This window comes from Amblyraja radiata, chromosome 26, assembly GCF_010909765.2.
Source record: "Amblyraja radiata isolate CabotCenter1 chromosome 26, sAmbRad1.1.pri, whole genome shotgun sequence".
NCBI lineage: Eukaryota > Metazoa > Chordata > Chondrichthyes > Rajiformes > Rajidae > Amblyraja > Amblyraja radiata.
The window spans coordinates 18,212,616-18,231,035 of NC_045981.1; the positions used below are offsets into that span (position 1 = coordinate 18,212,616).

General features: G+C 44.3%; 1 protein-coding gene across 1 annotated transcript in view; it reads right to left on the reverse strand.

Moving 5' to 3' along the window:
- Nucleotides 1–1,903: 1,903 nt before the first annotated feature.
- The window catches only part of fscn2 (fascin actin-bundling protein 2, retinal), a 38,545-nt gene continuing 22,028 nt past the window's right edge, over nucleotides 1,904–18,420 (reverse strand). The window contains exons 2-5 of the mRNA XM_033044366.1: nucleotides 9,427–9,583; nucleotides 8,236–8,357; nucleotides 4,324–4,491; nucleotides 1,904–3,296 (exon numbers count right to left, since the gene is read on the reverse strand). Coding sequence (XP_032900257.1) covers nucleotides 3,091–3,296; nucleotides 4,324–4,491; nucleotides 8,236–8,357; nucleotides 9,427–9,583 — 653 coding nt within the window. The 3' untranslated portion in view covers nucleotides 1,904–3,090. The remainder of the gene's footprint in view (nucleotides 3,297–4,323; nucleotides 4,492–8,235; nucleotides 8,358–9,426; nucleotides 9,584–18,420) is intronic.

The window sequence follows — 18,420 nt, forward strand, 5'->3', positions numbered from 1 at the left end:
CCGTACTGACAGCAGCCATAGTCAGGGTAGAACCCGGGTCTCTGGTGCTGTAAGGCAGCAACTCTACCGGCACAGTTGGGAAGCCTTTGGGAAATATAGTACATTTTAATTAGTACGTCTCAGAGAAGCAGGATATTTGGAATAATCGGACTATATATAAAGCTTCTCGCCATATTCACCTGGTGGCAAAGTGTTTAACATAAAACATAGAATATAGAACAGTACAGCACAGGGAAGGATCCTTCGGCCCACAATTCCTGTGCCAAACATGGTCTAGTTAAACTGATCTCATCTGCCTGTACATGATCAATATCGCTCTATTCCCTGCAGTTGCAGTGTGCCTCTTAAACACCACTATCGCATCCGCCTTCATCGCCACCCCTGGCAATACATTCAAGGCCCCCACAACTATCTGTGTAAAATACTTGCCCCATACACCTCCGTTAATCGTTCCCCCTCTCATCTTCTTGCCTTCTCACGCCTTCTAGTGTTGGTCATGTCCACCCTGGGAAAAACAGTTCTGATTGTTTACCCTATCTATCCCTATCTTAATTTAATATATTTCTATCATGTCTCCCCTCAACCTCTGACATTCCATAGAAAACAATCAGAGTCCAGAAAACAATCCAAGCCTAATAGCACTGAATAATATATGTCTCAGAAACAACTGGTGCTAGACATGCACCATTCCCCCAACTCCCCACCAACATTACTTACTCAACCACCTTCAAGGAAGAGGCACCAGCTAACTAGTATACGTATAAATTGAACCTTGGCACTTACCTGAACACTAGTATCAATGCTCTGAACTTTTCACCCAAGCTTGTCATTGTAGAGAGAGTGGTGTAGACATCCTGCAATGGTTGTGAATGTGTGAAGTCATGGCATGTGTTTTAACACCAATCAGAGGACAACATAGTCATCCTTGATAGCCGCTGAACCTCACTAAGAATATTAAGAATTAACTTCCATTCACCAGTAATAATGGCTTGCAGATTTAGAACAGTACAGCACAGAAACAGGCCCATAATGTCCGTGCTGAAAATTCAAACCACTAAAATGATCCACAATATCCCTTGGTCCTGTTGTTAAGACAGCCACCCGTTGCTAGTTTATTATAAATAGAGTTATAAATGTAAAATGTTTATGTTCCAAATTAACACAAATCTTAAAGTAATTTCTCAGGATTAGACTGTATTAATTTACTAACAAAACAGGAACAGACTTTATGACAACAGCTGTATGCACTAAATAATATATATATTTGAAACACCCTAAATAACTGTTACTCAGACAATATATATGACCATTACAAAGTTAACTGTGTCACCGAGTGAATCCTAGTAGGTTCAGTGTGTGAACAATCTACATACCCAATTAAAATACAAATGTACAAGGAAAATTATTTGTATGTGAAGCTGTTCAGAGACATACCCGCTTAATGCACTCAGAGGTCATGCTTTGAGTCGCCAGATTACTGGCAGGTCTCCTATGGCATTAGTCACTGCAATCAGAAGACATATTTTGTAACAGTGGAGGGATCATCAACTAAATATGACAGAGGCAATGTGGTAGGAAATGAATCATAAGAAATTTGAGCCACATGCAAAACTTTTAACATATCACTGTTTGGAGACTAATAATAATGGCAGGTTTTATGTACATGGGGTTTCTGCTGTACCTGGCTGATGTGTTCACTTACCATACAACACACTGATGCAGCTGGTAGAGCTGCTGCCTCACAGCGCCAGATATCCGGGTTCGACCCTGATCTCAGGTGCTGTCTGTGTTGAGTTTGCATGTTCTCCCTCTGACCGCGTGGATTTCCTCCAAATGCCCCAGTTTCCTCCCACATTATAAAAGACATGCGGGTTTTTTAGGTTCATTGGCCTCTGCCAATTGTCCCCAGAGTATTGGGAGTGGATGCAAAGGTGGGATAACATAGAACTAGTGGGAAAGGGTGACGATGAACAGCATGGACTTGGTGGGCTGAACGGCCTGTTTCAATGCTATATCGTTAAAAAACATGCTTGCTGTATAATAAGCATCATAACTGAGGCTGAGATCTACAATATATACAGTTGTTTTTCACTTGTTCCCAGTCTCCGTGCTATACTAGCAGAAGTACATATTATCTAATCAAGGATGAAATAAAACCTCACCATATATACAAAGCAATCAGTTAGCACCTAACTAGAATGAGTTTCATAAAATATTTTCCTGCAATAAATGTGAGAAACTGAAGCCTAAAAGACAATACATAGCTTACTGCTGTCCTTGAATGAGACTGAAATGCCAAGCATATCATGCAATCATTATCTCCAAAGTATATGTTGTGAGTGTTAAATGGGCTCCACAGATCAGATGACAAATGCAAATGCGTAGGAAGGAACTGCAGATGCTGGTTTAAACAGAAGATAGACACAAAAAGTTGGAATAACTCAGAGGATCATATAGCATCTCTGGAGAAAAGGAATGGGTGACGTTTCGGGTCGAGACCCTTCTTCAGACTGACAATCAGGGGAATGGGAAACGAGAGATATAGACGTTGATATAGAGAGATATAGAACAAATGAATTAAAGATATGCAAAAAAGTAATGATGATAAAGGAAACATTGTTAGCTATGGGCGAGGTGAAATTGAGTGACAGATAATGAGACAACAAGCCGACTTTAAATCTAGTACAACAAATTGGGTGTGGGAGGGACGGAGAGAGAGGGGATACCAGGGTTACTTGAAGTTGGAGAAATCAATCTTCCTACCACTGGGTTGTAAGCTGCCCAAAATTGAAATTGATTAGTACGTGTGTCAGAGGTTATGGAGAGAAGGCAGGAGAATGGGGTTAGGAGGGAGAGATAGATCAGCCATGATTGAATGGCGGAGTAAACATGATGGGCCAAATGGCCTAATTCTGCTCCTATCACTTATGATCTGTTGATTTTATGAAATGGTGGATTCTTAACAAAGGGCCTAATTTAACATTTAATATTAATCTTTGCAGATTGTCTTATGATTTTTCCCTACATATCCATCACATCATACATAGAACGCATCTCTAATTCACACGGTCTACTGGGACTGTCCATTCTTTAATATTCCCACAATGTGGAACTGTCTACTTCATCCGCGTCTGCTCTAAGTGTGCCTGCTTGGTTTCCTCGCAGATATTTTTCGTTCTTTCCTTTGATGGCCAGTCGACCGTGATCTCGAAACTCCAAGTAAAAGTCTTCAGGAATGGTGCTGTCAGTGCAGATTGTGCCGGTACTGGATACGCACCAGAACTTGCCATCTGAGCCTGTGGAGAAGGAACAGAAGTTTAAAGCTGTGATGGGATAAAGCCGTGTCCAAGAATCGAATACCAAGCCAACTACACAAAGCCAACCCTTCGCACTTCACATCATTTTACATGTTTGTTGCTCAATATGAATGTTTTTTTCCCCAGGAATTTATTTGATACATTGGGGCGGCACAGTGGCGCAGCGGTAGGGTTGCTGCCGTACAGCGCCAGAGTCCGGGGTTCCATCCTGACTATGGAGGCTGTATGTACGGAGTTTGTACGTTCTCCCTGTGACTGCGCAGGTTTCCTCCAGGTGCTCTGGTTTCCTCCCACATTCCAAAGCCCTACAGGTTTGTAGGTTAATTGGCTTACAGTAGGTAAAAAATGTCAATAAATTGTCCCTAGTGTGTAGGACAGTGCTAGTGTATGGGGTGATCCCCATAAGTCCTGAGTTATCTAAAGTGGCCTCTATACATTACCCCCTGTGTATAGGGAGTGGATAGGATGGTAGAATAACAGATCTAGTGTGTACGAATGATCAAAAGTCGATGTGGACTCAGTGGGCCAAAGGTAGACACAAAGTGCTGGAGTAACGTTTCGGGACCCAAAACTTCAACCGCCCTTTTTCTCCAGAGATGATGCCTGATCTGGTGAGTTACTCCAGCACCTTGTGTCGACCAGTTTATGCAGGTCTGCAGTTCTTTGTTTCTACAGCGGGCCAAAGGTTTCGCTGAACTACACTAAACAAATCAGGCAGATATGATAATGGCATTTAAGAGGCTTTTAGAAGGGCATATGGATAAACAGCAAATGGAGTAATATGGATCATGTGCACATACATGTCTGATGAGCGATAGGTGGATACAGGTGAGGGGGGTTTGATTGGAAGAGGGTGGAGTACGTGACGGAGGGCAGACGTAAAAAGGAGACAAATTAGGAAAGAAAGGGAGGAGTGAAATGTAAATCCAGAGGAAGGGATAGGAGTGGAATGTTAAGCTCAAGTAAAAGTGTATCCAACACATGCTCCTAGAATCCAGGTGCTCACCTTTAATCTGATAGGCTCCATTTTCAAAATCGAGCTGAAAGACATCATAAGCCGACCGGTTGGCATCGAGTGTTCTGGAGCTTTTGTGGTGGGAGACAAATCCATGATCTCCTCGTAGAACCAGGATAGGTCTGTTAATCAGTCTCAGTGTAAACTCTTCATCTTCACCTGATGCCAAAGACAAGACAAAATCAGTGGTCCGCAGTCTTGCCACGCAGCAGTCTTCTTCCTATGGAGTCCACACACAAGATTCGAAGTTGTTCAGCCAGAGCTGAACACACATCTCGGCATCCGGATACAAGGTGTCTGTCTTGTGCCTCTTGTGCGTGGTGGTGGAAGGATTGGTGAAAACAGGGCCGCAAGGTGAATGCTCTTTCCTTGACCCCTATGCAGCAGTGAAGTGCTGCCAATCATTCTGAGGGAAATTGATTCTGAGGGGAATTGACGTAGCCTAGAGCATCATACTAACCAACCATTCCATTGGCTCCATCTACGCTTCACGTTGCCTCGGCAAGGCCAGCAGCATAACCAAGGACCAGTCTCACCCCTGTTACTCCCTCTTCTCCCCTCTCCCATCGGGCAAGAGGTACGGAGGTTTGAAAACGCATACCTCCGGATTCAGGAACAGTTTCTTCTAAGCTGTTATCATGCGACTGAACCATCCTATCACCAACTACAGAGCGGTCCTGACTGCCCATGTGCTAAATGTTATACCTTTTATCCCATATCTGTACACCATGGTACACCACGCTTGCTTATATTCATGTATAGTCTTTTCGCTGACCGGCTAGCATGCAAAAAGCTTTTCACAGTACCTTGGTACACATGCCAATAAGAAACTAAATAAAACTACGATTGAAAGATACAGCATGGAAACAAGTCCTTCAAACTTCAAAAAGGGAGTGCAGTGTAGCTTCACAAAGTTAATTCCCGGGATGGCGGGACTGCCATATGCCGAGAGAATGGAGCGGCTGGGCTTGTATACTCTGGAGTTTAGAAGGATGAGAGGGAATCTTATTGAGTCATATAAGATTATTAAGGGTTTGGACACATGTACCTGATGTTAGAGGAGTCCAGAACCAGGGGCCACAGTTTAAGAATAAGGGGTAAGTCATTTAGAACGGAGTCGAGGAAACACTTTTTCTCACAGAGAGTTGTGAGTCTGTGGAATTCTCTGCCTCAGAGGGTGGTGGAGGCCGGTTCTCTGAACCTTTCAAGAGAGACCTAGATAGGGCTCTTAAAGATGGCGGAGTCAAGGGATATGGGGAGAAGGCAGGAACGGGGTACTGATTGGGGATGATCAGCCATGATCACATTGAATGGCGGTGCTGGCTCGAAGGACCAAATGGCCTACTCCTGCACCTATTGTCTATTGTCTATAAACCAACGAGTCCACGCCGACTGCACAAGTTCTACGTTATCCCAGTTTCTCATATATTCCATGCACATTAGGGGTATTTTTTACAGAGGCCAATTAACCTACAAAATCGCATGTCTTTGGAATGTGGGAGGAAACCAGATCACCCGGAGGAAACCCACATGGTCACTGGGAGAACGTGAAACTCCACACAGACAGCACCTACGGTCAGGATCGAACCCGGGTCTCTGGCGCTGTGAGTCAGCAGCTCTACCAGCTGTGCCACTGTGCTGCCCTAAAAATGGTGGAAATGGTCTTATCACTGCTTTACCGATTGGAACTTTTCATCATCAATTTAGCATCTGAGCAGAATATTAGAGGATTCCAGATTGTATAATTAATTATCATTTGAAATTCCTCGCCAAAACAAGAAACTGCAGATGTATAAGAAGGAACTGCAGATGCTGGTTTAAACCGAAGATAGACATAAAAAGTTGGAGTATCTCCAGAGAGAACGAATGGGTGACGTTTCGGGTCGAGATCAAAAATAGACACAAAGTGTTTGAAAAGATTCCGCATCCCCACCCGCCCCCCCCCCCCCCCCCCCCCCCCCCCCCATCACCGATCAATCTAACGACAGGTCCTGACCCGAACCTATCCATGTTCTCCAGTGATGCTGCCTGACCCGCTGACTATTTCAAATTCCTCCTCATTTTATCAAAGACGACATGAGTTCTCGGAGAAATATGTTTGTCACAAATATAACGCTGAACAACTTAAAGCTCAAAATTGTTCAGGAATGAGACTTGGAAAGGAGCTTGGAGAGCCAATGTCACACCTTGCTGTGTTGCTCGAGTTCCCAGCTGTAAAACATCTGATGGATTTTCTACTGTAATCATTCGATATAAAATCACTTGTCTGTCAATACATGGCTCACAAAATGTGTTTCTTGTTCGCTTCATTTGCTCCTTAATTAACAATTTGCCTGAAGATAAATGCGAGGCGGTTTAGCATAAGTCACTTGCTAAAACATTTAGTTTAATGAGCTTCTTGCTTAGAAAGACAAAAAATTAAGCTAAAGACTTAGAGGCTTAATTAGTAACAGTGACCATTTAGCCAGGCATGAGACCGCATATTGATTGTGATCTCGAAAGGAATAGCTCATGAAATATATGTAGGTTGGATGTGCTCAATGCATTTTGTTGCCATGAGAAATAGTTTCTCCTTGATTCATGCACTGCGGGCAATTTACAGATTGTGGGTAGAGAGTTAGTGAGCTTGAAGGTTTTTTTTCATTGAAATTGTGTTCTTTAGTGACTCTATTAATGATATATTATGAAGCAGTAATTTAAAGAAACTTTTATATGTATGTAATGCCTTTCATGTCCCTTTGAGAACTTCCCAAAGCATTTTTGAACCAATTAATCCTTTTGAAATGTTGTCACCGTTGTAATTTAGGAAGGCGGGCAGCTAACAACGGCAAGCCCCAACAGACAGCAATAACTGGATGAACGGTTTTAATGATGTTGATGGAGAGATACCTGTTGCCCGGGATACCAGCCACTATTCCCCTGCTTTTTAGATCAAACTTTAGGTTTATTATTGTCACATGTTCAGTGAAAGGTTTCATTTTGCATGCAATCCAGTCAAATCAGATAATACTATACATAGATACAATCAAGCCAAACTCGTTCGGCACAGGGGTGGCACTGTGGCACAGTGGTATAGTTGCTGCCTTACAGTGACCAGAGACCCGGGTTCAATCCTGACTACGGGTGCTACCTGCAAGGAGTTTGTACGTTCTCCCTGTGACCTTGCAAGTTTTCTCCGGGTGTTCCGGTATCCTTCCATACTCCAAGGACGTACAGTTTGTAGGTTAATTGGCTTCTGTAAATTGTGAATTGGCCCAAGTGTGCAGGATAGTGCTAGTGTATGGGGTAAAGGCTGGTGGGCACAGACTTGGTGGGCCAAAGGGCCTGTTTCCTCACTGTATCTCCGAAGTCTAAAGTCTAAAAGTCTAAATTACAGAGTCCATGTTCAATGTCCGCAATGGCCTGGAGGTGAATCGGACAGTACTCTAGCTTATGGAAGGACCATTCAGAAGCCTGCTTTTCTTGTAAGTAGTGCCATGGAATATTTGACATCCATTTGAGAGAGGACATGGAGTTTAGTTTAATGAGCCATCCAAAAGTTAGCACCTTTGACACTGTGGCATTCCTGTCCCACTGCACTAGAAGATCAGCTTCGATGGTTTTCTTCGGAATGCCACAAGCACATTTTCAACCTACAATTTTAACTACGACCTTCCAAATATTTAGTACTGTACATAACATTTTTCTGTCAAATTGTACAGCATAATATTATTACCAAATGTAATTGCATATTCATGAATTCTAATCTATGATTTGATTGAGGCAATTAACCTGATCAAGGCTACAGCCATTGTTAGAATAGATTGATTTAGGAATTGATGTTCACAATGAGTGAAAATGACATAATAATTCTCATTCCTACATTTATCTTTTTCTTAAGGAGATTCTCCTTGCATAACTCACCAGCTGAATCGCTCACAGATGCCAGCTGTCCGTTTTTCTTTGTACATACGTATTTGCCATTGTTGGCCTTGAGTGCGATTCTTCTCCCACGCCATACTATTTCAAACATACAGTCGGCATCTCTGGAATTGAAAGCATTAAAAATCCATTTAAAAGCTGTGCACATGTCTGACCTCCATCTTTCACCAGATCCACGTGTTCAGGCTTTTAGACTATATATTTTTTTTTAAATTGACAATTATTCCTAGTGTGTAGGATAGTGCTAGTGTACAGGGTGTTCACTAGTTGGCATGGACTCAGTGGGCCGGAGGGCCTGTGTCCCACGCTGTATCTCTAAAGATCCAGTGAAAGAGATACAGTGTGGAAACAGGCCTTTCGGCCCACCGAATCCGTGCCAAAAAAGTGATCACCCTGTACACCAGCACTATCCTACACAATAGGAATAATTTACAGTTTTATTTTTACCGAAGCTAATTAACTTCAAACCGGAACACCCGATACAAAAACCCACACGGTCATAGGGAGAACATACAAACTCCGTACAGACAGCACCCGTAGTCAGGTGCAAACCCAGAACTAACTAAATTGTCCGCTAAAGGCTAGGAACAAAATGCTGGAGTAACTCAGCGGGTCAGACAGCAACTCTGGAGAGAAGGAATAGATGACGTTTCAGGTCAGAACTCTTCTTCAGACTGAAGGGGTCTGAGGAACTTGTCTGACGAAGGGTTCCGACCCAAAATATCACCTATTCCGTTTCTCCAGAGATGCCGCCTCACCCGCTGAGTTACACCAGCATTTTGTGTCTATCTTTAGCTGGCAATTTAGGTTAGTTTACACATACAGAGAGGAAACAGGCCCTTTTGCTAAACGAGTCAACGCCGACCATCGATCCCCATACACTGGCATTACCCTACGCACTGGGGACAATTTACCGAGACCAATTAACCTACAAACCTGCAAGGATTGGGGATGTGGGAGGAAACGAGAGCATCCGGATAAAAACACGATCACAAGAATGTACAAACTCAACATCCACAGCGCGTGTAGTCAGGATCGAACCCAGGTCACATGCGCTGCAAGGAAGCAACTCTAATACTGAGCCACTATGCCACCATTGTGCCAGCTGATGGTATTAACACAATGACCAGTTTACATAATTCCTAAACTCTCTCAGTGAAGGAGATAACTCACACTTCGGTAGCTGTGGATTGGATCCCTCCATGAGCCACCAATGTCCAGAAGTTGCCCGTGTGTGTACGTAAGATACACTTCTTAGTCTCTTTATCAATTTCCATCTGATACGTTTCCTGATGTGTTTCTTCATCCTGGTTGGCAGAGATATTCACGCCTAGCAAGAAAACAATGATTAAATTAGATTAGGAGTTAGAAGAAGGGTCCTGATCCGAAACGTCATCTGTCCATTCCCTCCACAGGTTCTGCCTGACCTGCTGAGTTACCCCAGCATTTTGTGTTTTGCTCAGGATTTCAGCATCTGCAGTTCCTTGTGTACCTAAATTAAAATAACATCACTTTGGCACCACCGGGGTATTTAGCGGATGTCATTCAATCTCTGTATCTTGTAATCACAAAGAGTTTCAAGAAGGGTCTCGACCCGAAACGTCACCCATTCCTTCTATCCAGAGATGCTGCCTGTCCCACTGAGTTACTCCAGCATTTTGTGTCGACCAACAAAAGTCAATTGACAAAGTAACAAAAGTCACCCATTCCTTCTCTCCAGGTCTGAAGAAGGGTCTCGACCGTAACGTCACCCATTCCTTCTCTCCAGAGATGCTGCCTCACCCGCTGAGTTTCTCCAGCATTTTTATCTACCTTCAAAGAAAGGTTTGGTAGGTTCTTAGTAATATTTATGGGTTAAATCTTTTTTTAAAGACATCATTCTTTAAAAATCTGGTTCAGCTCTCCTACAGGAGTTATCCAGCTCTCCTACAGGAGTTGGAGACTTTTCTTTGCTGACTCTGTTACGAGTTCATTCTTCAAGGCTTACAGATGGCTGCACTGGTTAAGTCAATGAGTAGTCATAGCAGCAGATTAGGCACGAGAGTCTGGTATTACAAACAAGGTATTAGGAAACAATGTCACAAAGTGAGAGAAGCCTTTAGAATTTCTCACCTGAAGAGTGGGTCTTTAAAACTAATTAACCATTCCTGTCTATCCCACTGTAGTCAATAATTCTTCAGCAAAGGCAATTTTCCCAGCCATGTAAGGTTCTGATTTAGATCTAGAATTTTAGATTTTTAGATACAGCGCAGAAACAGTCTTATTTGCCCACCGAGTCTGTGCGGATCATCAATCACCCCGTACACTTGCACTATCCTACACACTAAGGACAATTTACAGTGGCCAATTAACCTACGAACCTGCATCTTTTTGGAGTGTGGGAGGAAACGGGAGAACCTGGAGAAACCCCACGTGGTCACAGGGAGAATGTACAAACTCAGTATAGACGGCACCCGTAGTCAGGATCGAAACCGGGTCTCTGGCATTGTGAGGAAGCAACTGTACCGCTGCGTCACCGTGTCGCCCCTGATCGGTCCTTAGGCTGTGGACAGAGGCATGGATAAACTAGCCTCAGGCTTCCATTCCTTTCAGCAGCCCAGCCGCTCAGTCGGACTGGAGGCCTGTGACTAGTGGTGTGCCTAAAGGGCCTGTCACACGAGCATGCGACTGCATGCAGCAAGCGCGACCAAACCGGAAGCGGAGGTCGAGTGATCCCCGTACAGGGCCGGTCCCACCAGCATGCGACTGCATGCGGCGAGTGGGACCAAACCGGAAGCGGGGGCCGCGCGGAGGTCAAGTGAGTGACGTGAAGTTTGAGCGAAGTCCGCGGGAAGTTCACGAGTGACGTACGGCGTCAAGACGTGCGTACGGCGTCGAGACGCTGCATATGCCCATCAAGGTGGTGCGTACGGCGTCGAGGCGGCTGCGAGCCGGCAGGCCGTTGCCGCGCTGAATTTTTGAACACTGTCAGTTTTTCGGAGCCCTGCGCGATGTCGGGACCAGCTCCGCACAACTCAATACGGCTCCGGCGATCGAGGTGGGACCGGCCCCGCGAGGCCGTAAGGCTCAAGCGACCACGTTAGGTCGCGTTTGCCGCATGCAGTCGCATGCTCGTGGGACAGGCCCTTCACGGTTTGGTGCTAGGCCTGTTACTGTTTGTCATCTATATCAATGATTTGGATGAGAACATACACGGCAAGATTAGCAAGTTGGCAATGATACAAAAGTGGGTGGTTTTGCAGATAGTGAAGATGGTTATGAAAAATTGCAGCAGGATCTTGATCAATTGGCCAAGTGGGCTGGGGAATTTACTACAGAGAAATGTGAGGTGTTCCATTTTGGAAAGTCTAACATGGACAGGACCTACACAGGGAATGGTAGGGCTCCGGAGAGTGTTGTAGAGCAGGTGGGGATCTAGGAGTGCAGGTGCATGGTTTCTTGAAGGTGGAGCCTCAGGTAGATAGGGTGGTCAAAAAGGCGTGTGGCACATTGGCCTTCATCAGCCAGAGTATTGAGTATAGAAGTTGTATAAGACGTTGGTGAGGGCACATTTAGAGTATTGTGTTCAGTTCTGGGCACCATGTTATAGAAAAGATGTTGTCAAGCTGGAAAGGATACAGAGAAGATTTAGAAGGAAGTTGCCAGGACAAGAAGGACTATCCCAACATTTAAGAAACAGTTAGACTGGTACATGGATAGGACAGGTTTGGAGGGATATGGACCAAACGCGGGCAGGTGGGACTGTTGTTGCTGGGATATGTTGGCCGGTGTGGGCAAGTTGGGCCAAGGGGTCTGTTTCCGTACTGGGTCACTCTATGGCTCTATGAGCTGCAGTAGAGATTGTGTAACCTCACCTGGTTCTCTCACTGGACTGGAGCCGAGTACTAAACCTATAACCAGGTCCTCACTAAGAATCCTCCCTACTATTCACGCACAAACGCAATAGAGCCTGACAACAATTCCCAATATTTACTGTTATTGTAAAGCTTTAGACCTAGGAAGGCACCATTATATCTCTGTATTTTGATGCTGAAATATCAGTAAACACAGTAAAGCTTAAATAATGAAATGATTTTGTTGCACCCTGTGTCATGACACACAAAGCCATCTCTCCACAAAGGTTTACGTTACAGGGTCAAGGGCAGATCAATTTGTTTCAACAATAGTCAAGCAGAGTACACGTTTGATTATCTTACAGCACTAAAGAAGGCCATTCAGCCCATCCGATCCATGCTGGCATGCAGGGTGGCACAGTGGTGCAACAGCAGAGTTGCAGCCTCAAACCACCAAATACTGACTACGGTGCTGTCTGTATGGAGTTTGTATGTTCTCCTTGGGACTGTGTGGGTTATCTCCGGGTGCTCCGATTTCCTCCCACACTCCAAGGACGTGCAGGTTTGTAGGTTAATTGGCTTAGGTAAGTTGTAAAAATTGTTCATCGTGTGTTAGATAGATTGCTGATCAGCGCGGACTCGGTGGGCCCAAGGCTCTGTTTCCGCGCTGTATCTCTAAAGTCTGATGTAAAGTAAAGTAAAGTTCCATTCCATTCCATTTCTCAACGTTTTTCTGTACCTCTATAAATTACTTTCTTTCACTTGTGCCCATCAACTCCTTTTTGATTCTCTTGCAATAAACTTACACTAAGGGGCAACTTGCAGTAGTATTTTAATCTCCCAGCACATCGTTTGGGGTATGGGAGGAAACCAGATCACCTATGGTTTAATTCACTGATTAATTGGGGCACAAACGTGATCAATGTACGTTTGACTGTATTAAATCGCACCTCATCTGCCATTATAAAAATATTCAGTTTTTTAAGAAATTATTTTGAGCATTACTTCAACAATGATATACTGTAGCCACAGACTTATACAGAATGGAAACAGGCCCTTCAGCCCAATTCATTCATGCTGATCATTAAGATGACCCGTCTAAGCTAGTCCCATATTTAGGGTGGCACAGTAGCGCAGCACTAGAGTTGCTGCCTCACAGGGACACAGACCTGGGTTTGATCTTGAACACTATCTCTAAACACTAAACTAATTACCAATTGAAGAGTAAAATTTGTCTTTGGGATCCATAAGTGTCTGATGATGCATTGGTACCTGTTATGGGCCTGTCCCACTTACGCGACTTTTTCTGCGACTGCCTGCACCCGTCATAGGTCATTGCAGGTCGCCAAAAACTTTCAATAATGTTGAACATCCAGCGTCGAACCAGAACAAGTTAGGACTCTTTGTGCGACTACTCACGACCATTCAGGCTTCACCCCGCGACATGTCCCCAGCGTGTCGCCTGTATGGTCGTGAATAGTCTCCTCAGTCGCCCAATGAGTCTTAGCGTCTCTCTGGTTGCCGCTGAATTTTCAATGTTGAAAATTTTTGGCGACCTGCAACAGCCTATGACGGGTGCCGGCAGTCGCCGAAAAAGTGCGCAAGTGGGACAGGCTCATTTTACTCTTTGTTCTGTGGTCAGTCTCATAGGCTTTCATAGCGTAGAGCAGCGGGAGGGAGGTATAGTAGCATTGCTTCACTGCTACTGTTCACGTTCAATTTGTATCTTACAATCATCTTCATGGTTCCAGATTATTCAACGAGATGTCGCCAAGTGAGTGGAAGAATCAGACAGACAACACTTATCCAGGCTCACACTTGACCTGTCTCAGCTGGGGTGAGCCTGGGGTGAGCACAACTGGCCTCACTGCTCCACTTCAACGTTTGCTCCATAGTAGCACCTTCACACGAGCAGGAAAGTCTTTGGCACTAATCCATTCAGCAGACTTCAGAAGCTTCATATTGACGGGGTGCTCATAAGTTCATAAGTGATAGGAGCAGAGTTAGGCTATTCGGCCCATCAAATCTATGCCATTCAATCATGGCTGATCTATCTTTCCCTCTCAACCCCATTTTCCTGCCTTCTCCCCATAACCCCTGACACCCGTACTAATCCAGAATCTATCAAACTGACCTCCTCTCCCCCTACCAACCCTCACGGTCCCTCAGATCCACATCAGCCGGTCTCCTCTCCATCCACAAGTCCAACCTCCGCAGTTTTGGGGACAGAGCCTTCTCCAGGGCAGCTCCCAGGCTCTGGAACTCCCTCCCCCAACTGATCCGCAATTCCGTGTCCCTCACCATCTTCCAGTCCCGCCTCAAGACCCATCTCTTCACCTCTGCCTATCCTTAGCCCCACGTCCCCGTCCCTTTTCATCTGTGCATTAATTGCCTCATACTGTGTTTTGTATTGAATTCTGTCTTTACTTTGTGTACTAGTCATGTCTCTACTATTTATTTCATTCCCCTTACATGTTTTTCCTCTACATGCTCAATTTTTGTAAGGTGTCCTTGAGACTCTTGAAAGGCGCCCATAAATAAAATGTATTATTATTATTATTAAACTCTGCCGTCAAAATATCCATTGACTTTGTCTCCACGGCCGTCTGTGGCAATGAATTCCACAGATTCACCATCCTGCACTATTGTTGGAGCTACTTTCAGTTAAAATGTTAAACCTGCCACGTGGATATAAAATCTATGGGCAGGACTTAAGTTTAACACTATTTGGGGAAGAAAAGATAAGGTTATGAGAGGAATAGATAAGATGAAGAGAGGAAAAGATAAGATCATGAGAGGAATAGATAGGGTAAATGCGCATAGTCTTTTACCCTGAGTTTAAGGTGAGGGTGGGGGGAAAGATTTAATAGGAACCTGAGGGGCAACTTCTTTACAGAATGGGTGGTACAAGCTGTCAGAAGAGGGAGAAAAGGCAGGTACAATCACACGTTTAAAAAAACATTTGGATGGGTACATGGATAGGACAGGTTTAGCGGCATATGGGTCAAATGCAGGTAGATGGGACCAGTGTAGGTGGGGTGTGTTGGTTGGTTTGGGCAAGTTGGGTCGAAGGGCCTGTTTCCTCGCTGTGTGACTCTATGACTAAAAGGAAGAGGAATAAATGGTGAATGTGAAGAAGAGCTCACTCCACCATTCCACCAACCACCCCCATCCCCCCTCCCCACAAATCCTTATCCAATCAATATCTTACGCCTGAAAATACTTCTCTGACAAACGGTTTGGAAGAACTGTAGCACAGAAATGAACAAAACCTCAAAGAAAGAAGGGGGAAAATAGGGGTGTAAATAAAAAATAAATGTTAAAACAAAAAAACAGAAAACCTTTGAGGAGTGTGCCACCTAAACTATGAAATGCCAACTCCTAGCCATGCATTGCACATTTTTGTCCAATGTGTTACGTCATCATATATTTACAAGGGTCTCGACCCAAAAAGTCATGCATTCCTTCTCTCCAAAAATGCTGAGTTACTCCAGCTTTATCTGTCTATCTTCCATTTACAATGATCCATCCATTCTACCTCCACTTATAACCCTCCATCCGTGCAACTTTCTCTCTCAAACCTGCCCTTCGATTCTTGCTGCCTCTCACCGATGCTTACGTCAGCTGATTAACCTACCAGCATGTCTATGGGTTGTGGGAGGAAACCAGAACACCCAGAGGAAACCAATGCGGTTACAGAGCAAATGTGCAAACTGCACAGATAGCTCCTGAGGTCAGGATCAAACCACAGTCCCCGGAACGTTTAGACAGCAGCACTCACTGTTGCACCATCTTGCTGACTAATACCAGACTAATTCAAGTGGAATTTGTTTTCATTTTGCCGAAGACAATGGGCTTGCCAACATTCCCAAGGATGTATGGAACAGGACACCACTTCCTAACTGGAGTATAATTACAGTCCACTTCAGAGTCTGTCAGAGGTTACAAATCTTTTGCATTCTGTTCTGAAGTGGGCGCTGGAGGTGGGTCGAGGATACGGCCAGAACAAAGAGGGACCTGGCATTGGGGAGGGGTCGCTGTGAACAAAGAGGGACCCAGCATGGGTGGAAGGGGGTGGGGGTGGGGGTGCCGAGAGAACAAAGGGAGACCATTGGGGACCACATTGAACACTTGTAACTTTGTCGGAGTCCAATACATGGCGACTCTTTGCATACTTTGTGCATGGTGTGCAAAACAAAGAATATCACCGTGACATGCCACATGTGACAATAAAGCATAAACTGTTAATCAATCAAGTGCACTTCTTCCTGACCATTCCCACTGCAATGGTCACTCCAGGTCAACATTTCTTGCCACTTATCAGTTCAGTAAAGTCCACAAGGGAGGAAGCACTAGATTTGTTGTGGGAAAATTCACGGAACAGGTATATTAAGTGGCAATTATATGGACTGCTGCATGCACCCTCATTTTGTTTCTAATCTAGTTTTTCTAATCTAATTTGGTGGAGATTAAACAGCCATAGTTCTAGCATTCACAATTCAAAAATCATAGCAATATTTTTAGAAAAGCAGTATTTCCAAAAATGAAGTGTTAATAAAAAGGCAGCCAGCAGCAAAACAAATTTGCAGTGAATTTATATATTTTTGTAGATTTGCAGAGTGGGAGCATTGCAACAATAAATGGAGACCTGCGGTAAACATAGGTCCTTGGGTGGGTTCAGGAGTAGGGATGGGGTTGGTGGGGGGGAGGGGAGCCAATTGTTGATCCAATCAAACCAATCATTTTATCACATAAAGGACCAGATATGGGACAACCTGTTGAATAAAGTCGGGTCATGGTTGAAACTTAGTTTAGTTTATAGAGTCATAGAGTGATACAGTGTGGAAACAGGCCTTTCGACCAACATGTCCCAGCTATACTAGTCCCACCTGCCGGCATTTGGTCCATATCCCTCCAAACCTGTCCTATCCATGTACCTATATAACTGCTTCTTAAATTTTGTGATAGTCCCAGCCTCAACTACCTCCTTTGGCAGCTTGTTCCATACCTCCACTATTCTCTGTGTGAAAAAGTTACCCCTCAGATTCCGATTAAATATTTTCCCCTTCACCTTAAGCGTACTTCACCTCTGGTCCTCGATTCACCTATTCTGGGCAAGAAACTCTGCGCATCTACCCATCTATTCCTCTCATGATCTTATACACCTCTATAAGATCACCCCTCATCCTCCTGCATTCCAAGGAATAGAGTCCCAGCCTACTCAACCACTGCATATAGCTCACACCCTCTAGTCCCAGCAACATCCTCATAAACCTTCTCTCTTTCCTATCATTCCTATAAAACGGTGCCCAGAACAGAACACAACACTCGAAGTGTGGCCTCACCAACGTCTTATACAACTGCAGCATGACCTCCCAACTTCTATACTCAATACTCTGGCTGATGAAGGCCAATGTGCCAAAAGCCATTTTGACCACTCGATCTACTTGTGACTCCACCTTCAGGGAGCTATGCATCTTCACTCCTAGATCCATCTGCTCCACAACACTACCCAGAGCCCTACCATTCACTGTGTAGGTCCGGGCCATGTTGGACTGGCAACATCTCACATTTTTCACTATTAAATTCCATCAACCATTCCTCAGCACACTTGGCCGATTGATCAAGATCCTTGATGTTATTCAACTTTTTGCTGTGCAAGATTCAATTGATGTAGTTGGAATAGTTGTATTGCCACCAATTTACTGGGCTCACGGACACTGCAGCTCTGAAATTGAAGCAGGATTATTCTGAAGATTGTCAACAATAGATACAGTACTTGTTTATCCATCTTGTGCCTCCTGTTGGGCTGGCCTGTAAATTAATGTCCATCTAGAGAGCAATTCAGCTGAGAAATCTGAATGAACATTGTTCTTCCAAACCATTTGCCTGAGAATGATTTTCAGTGCAGGATTTAGATTAGATTAGGTTATTGTCAGATGCACTAGGGTACAATGAAATTCCTTGTTCCCATGAAGCTCACAAAGTAGTATATGTACAGTAATGATAAATAAATACAATCATTAGTGCTAAACAGCAGAATGGTGCAAAATCCTTGTAAAGCTAAAGTATATTAAAGGATAATAACAGGATAACTGAATGAGGTAGAGTTAAACATAGAAACATAGAAAATAGGTGCAGGAGTAGGCCATTCGGCCCTTCGAGCCTGCACCGCCATTCAATATGATCATGGCTGATCATCCAACTCAGTATCCTGTACCTGCCTTCTCTCCATACCCCCTGATCCCTTTAGCCACAAGGGCCACATCTAACTCCCTCTTAAATATAGCCAATGAACTGGCCTCAACTACCTTCTGCGGCAGAGAATTCCAGA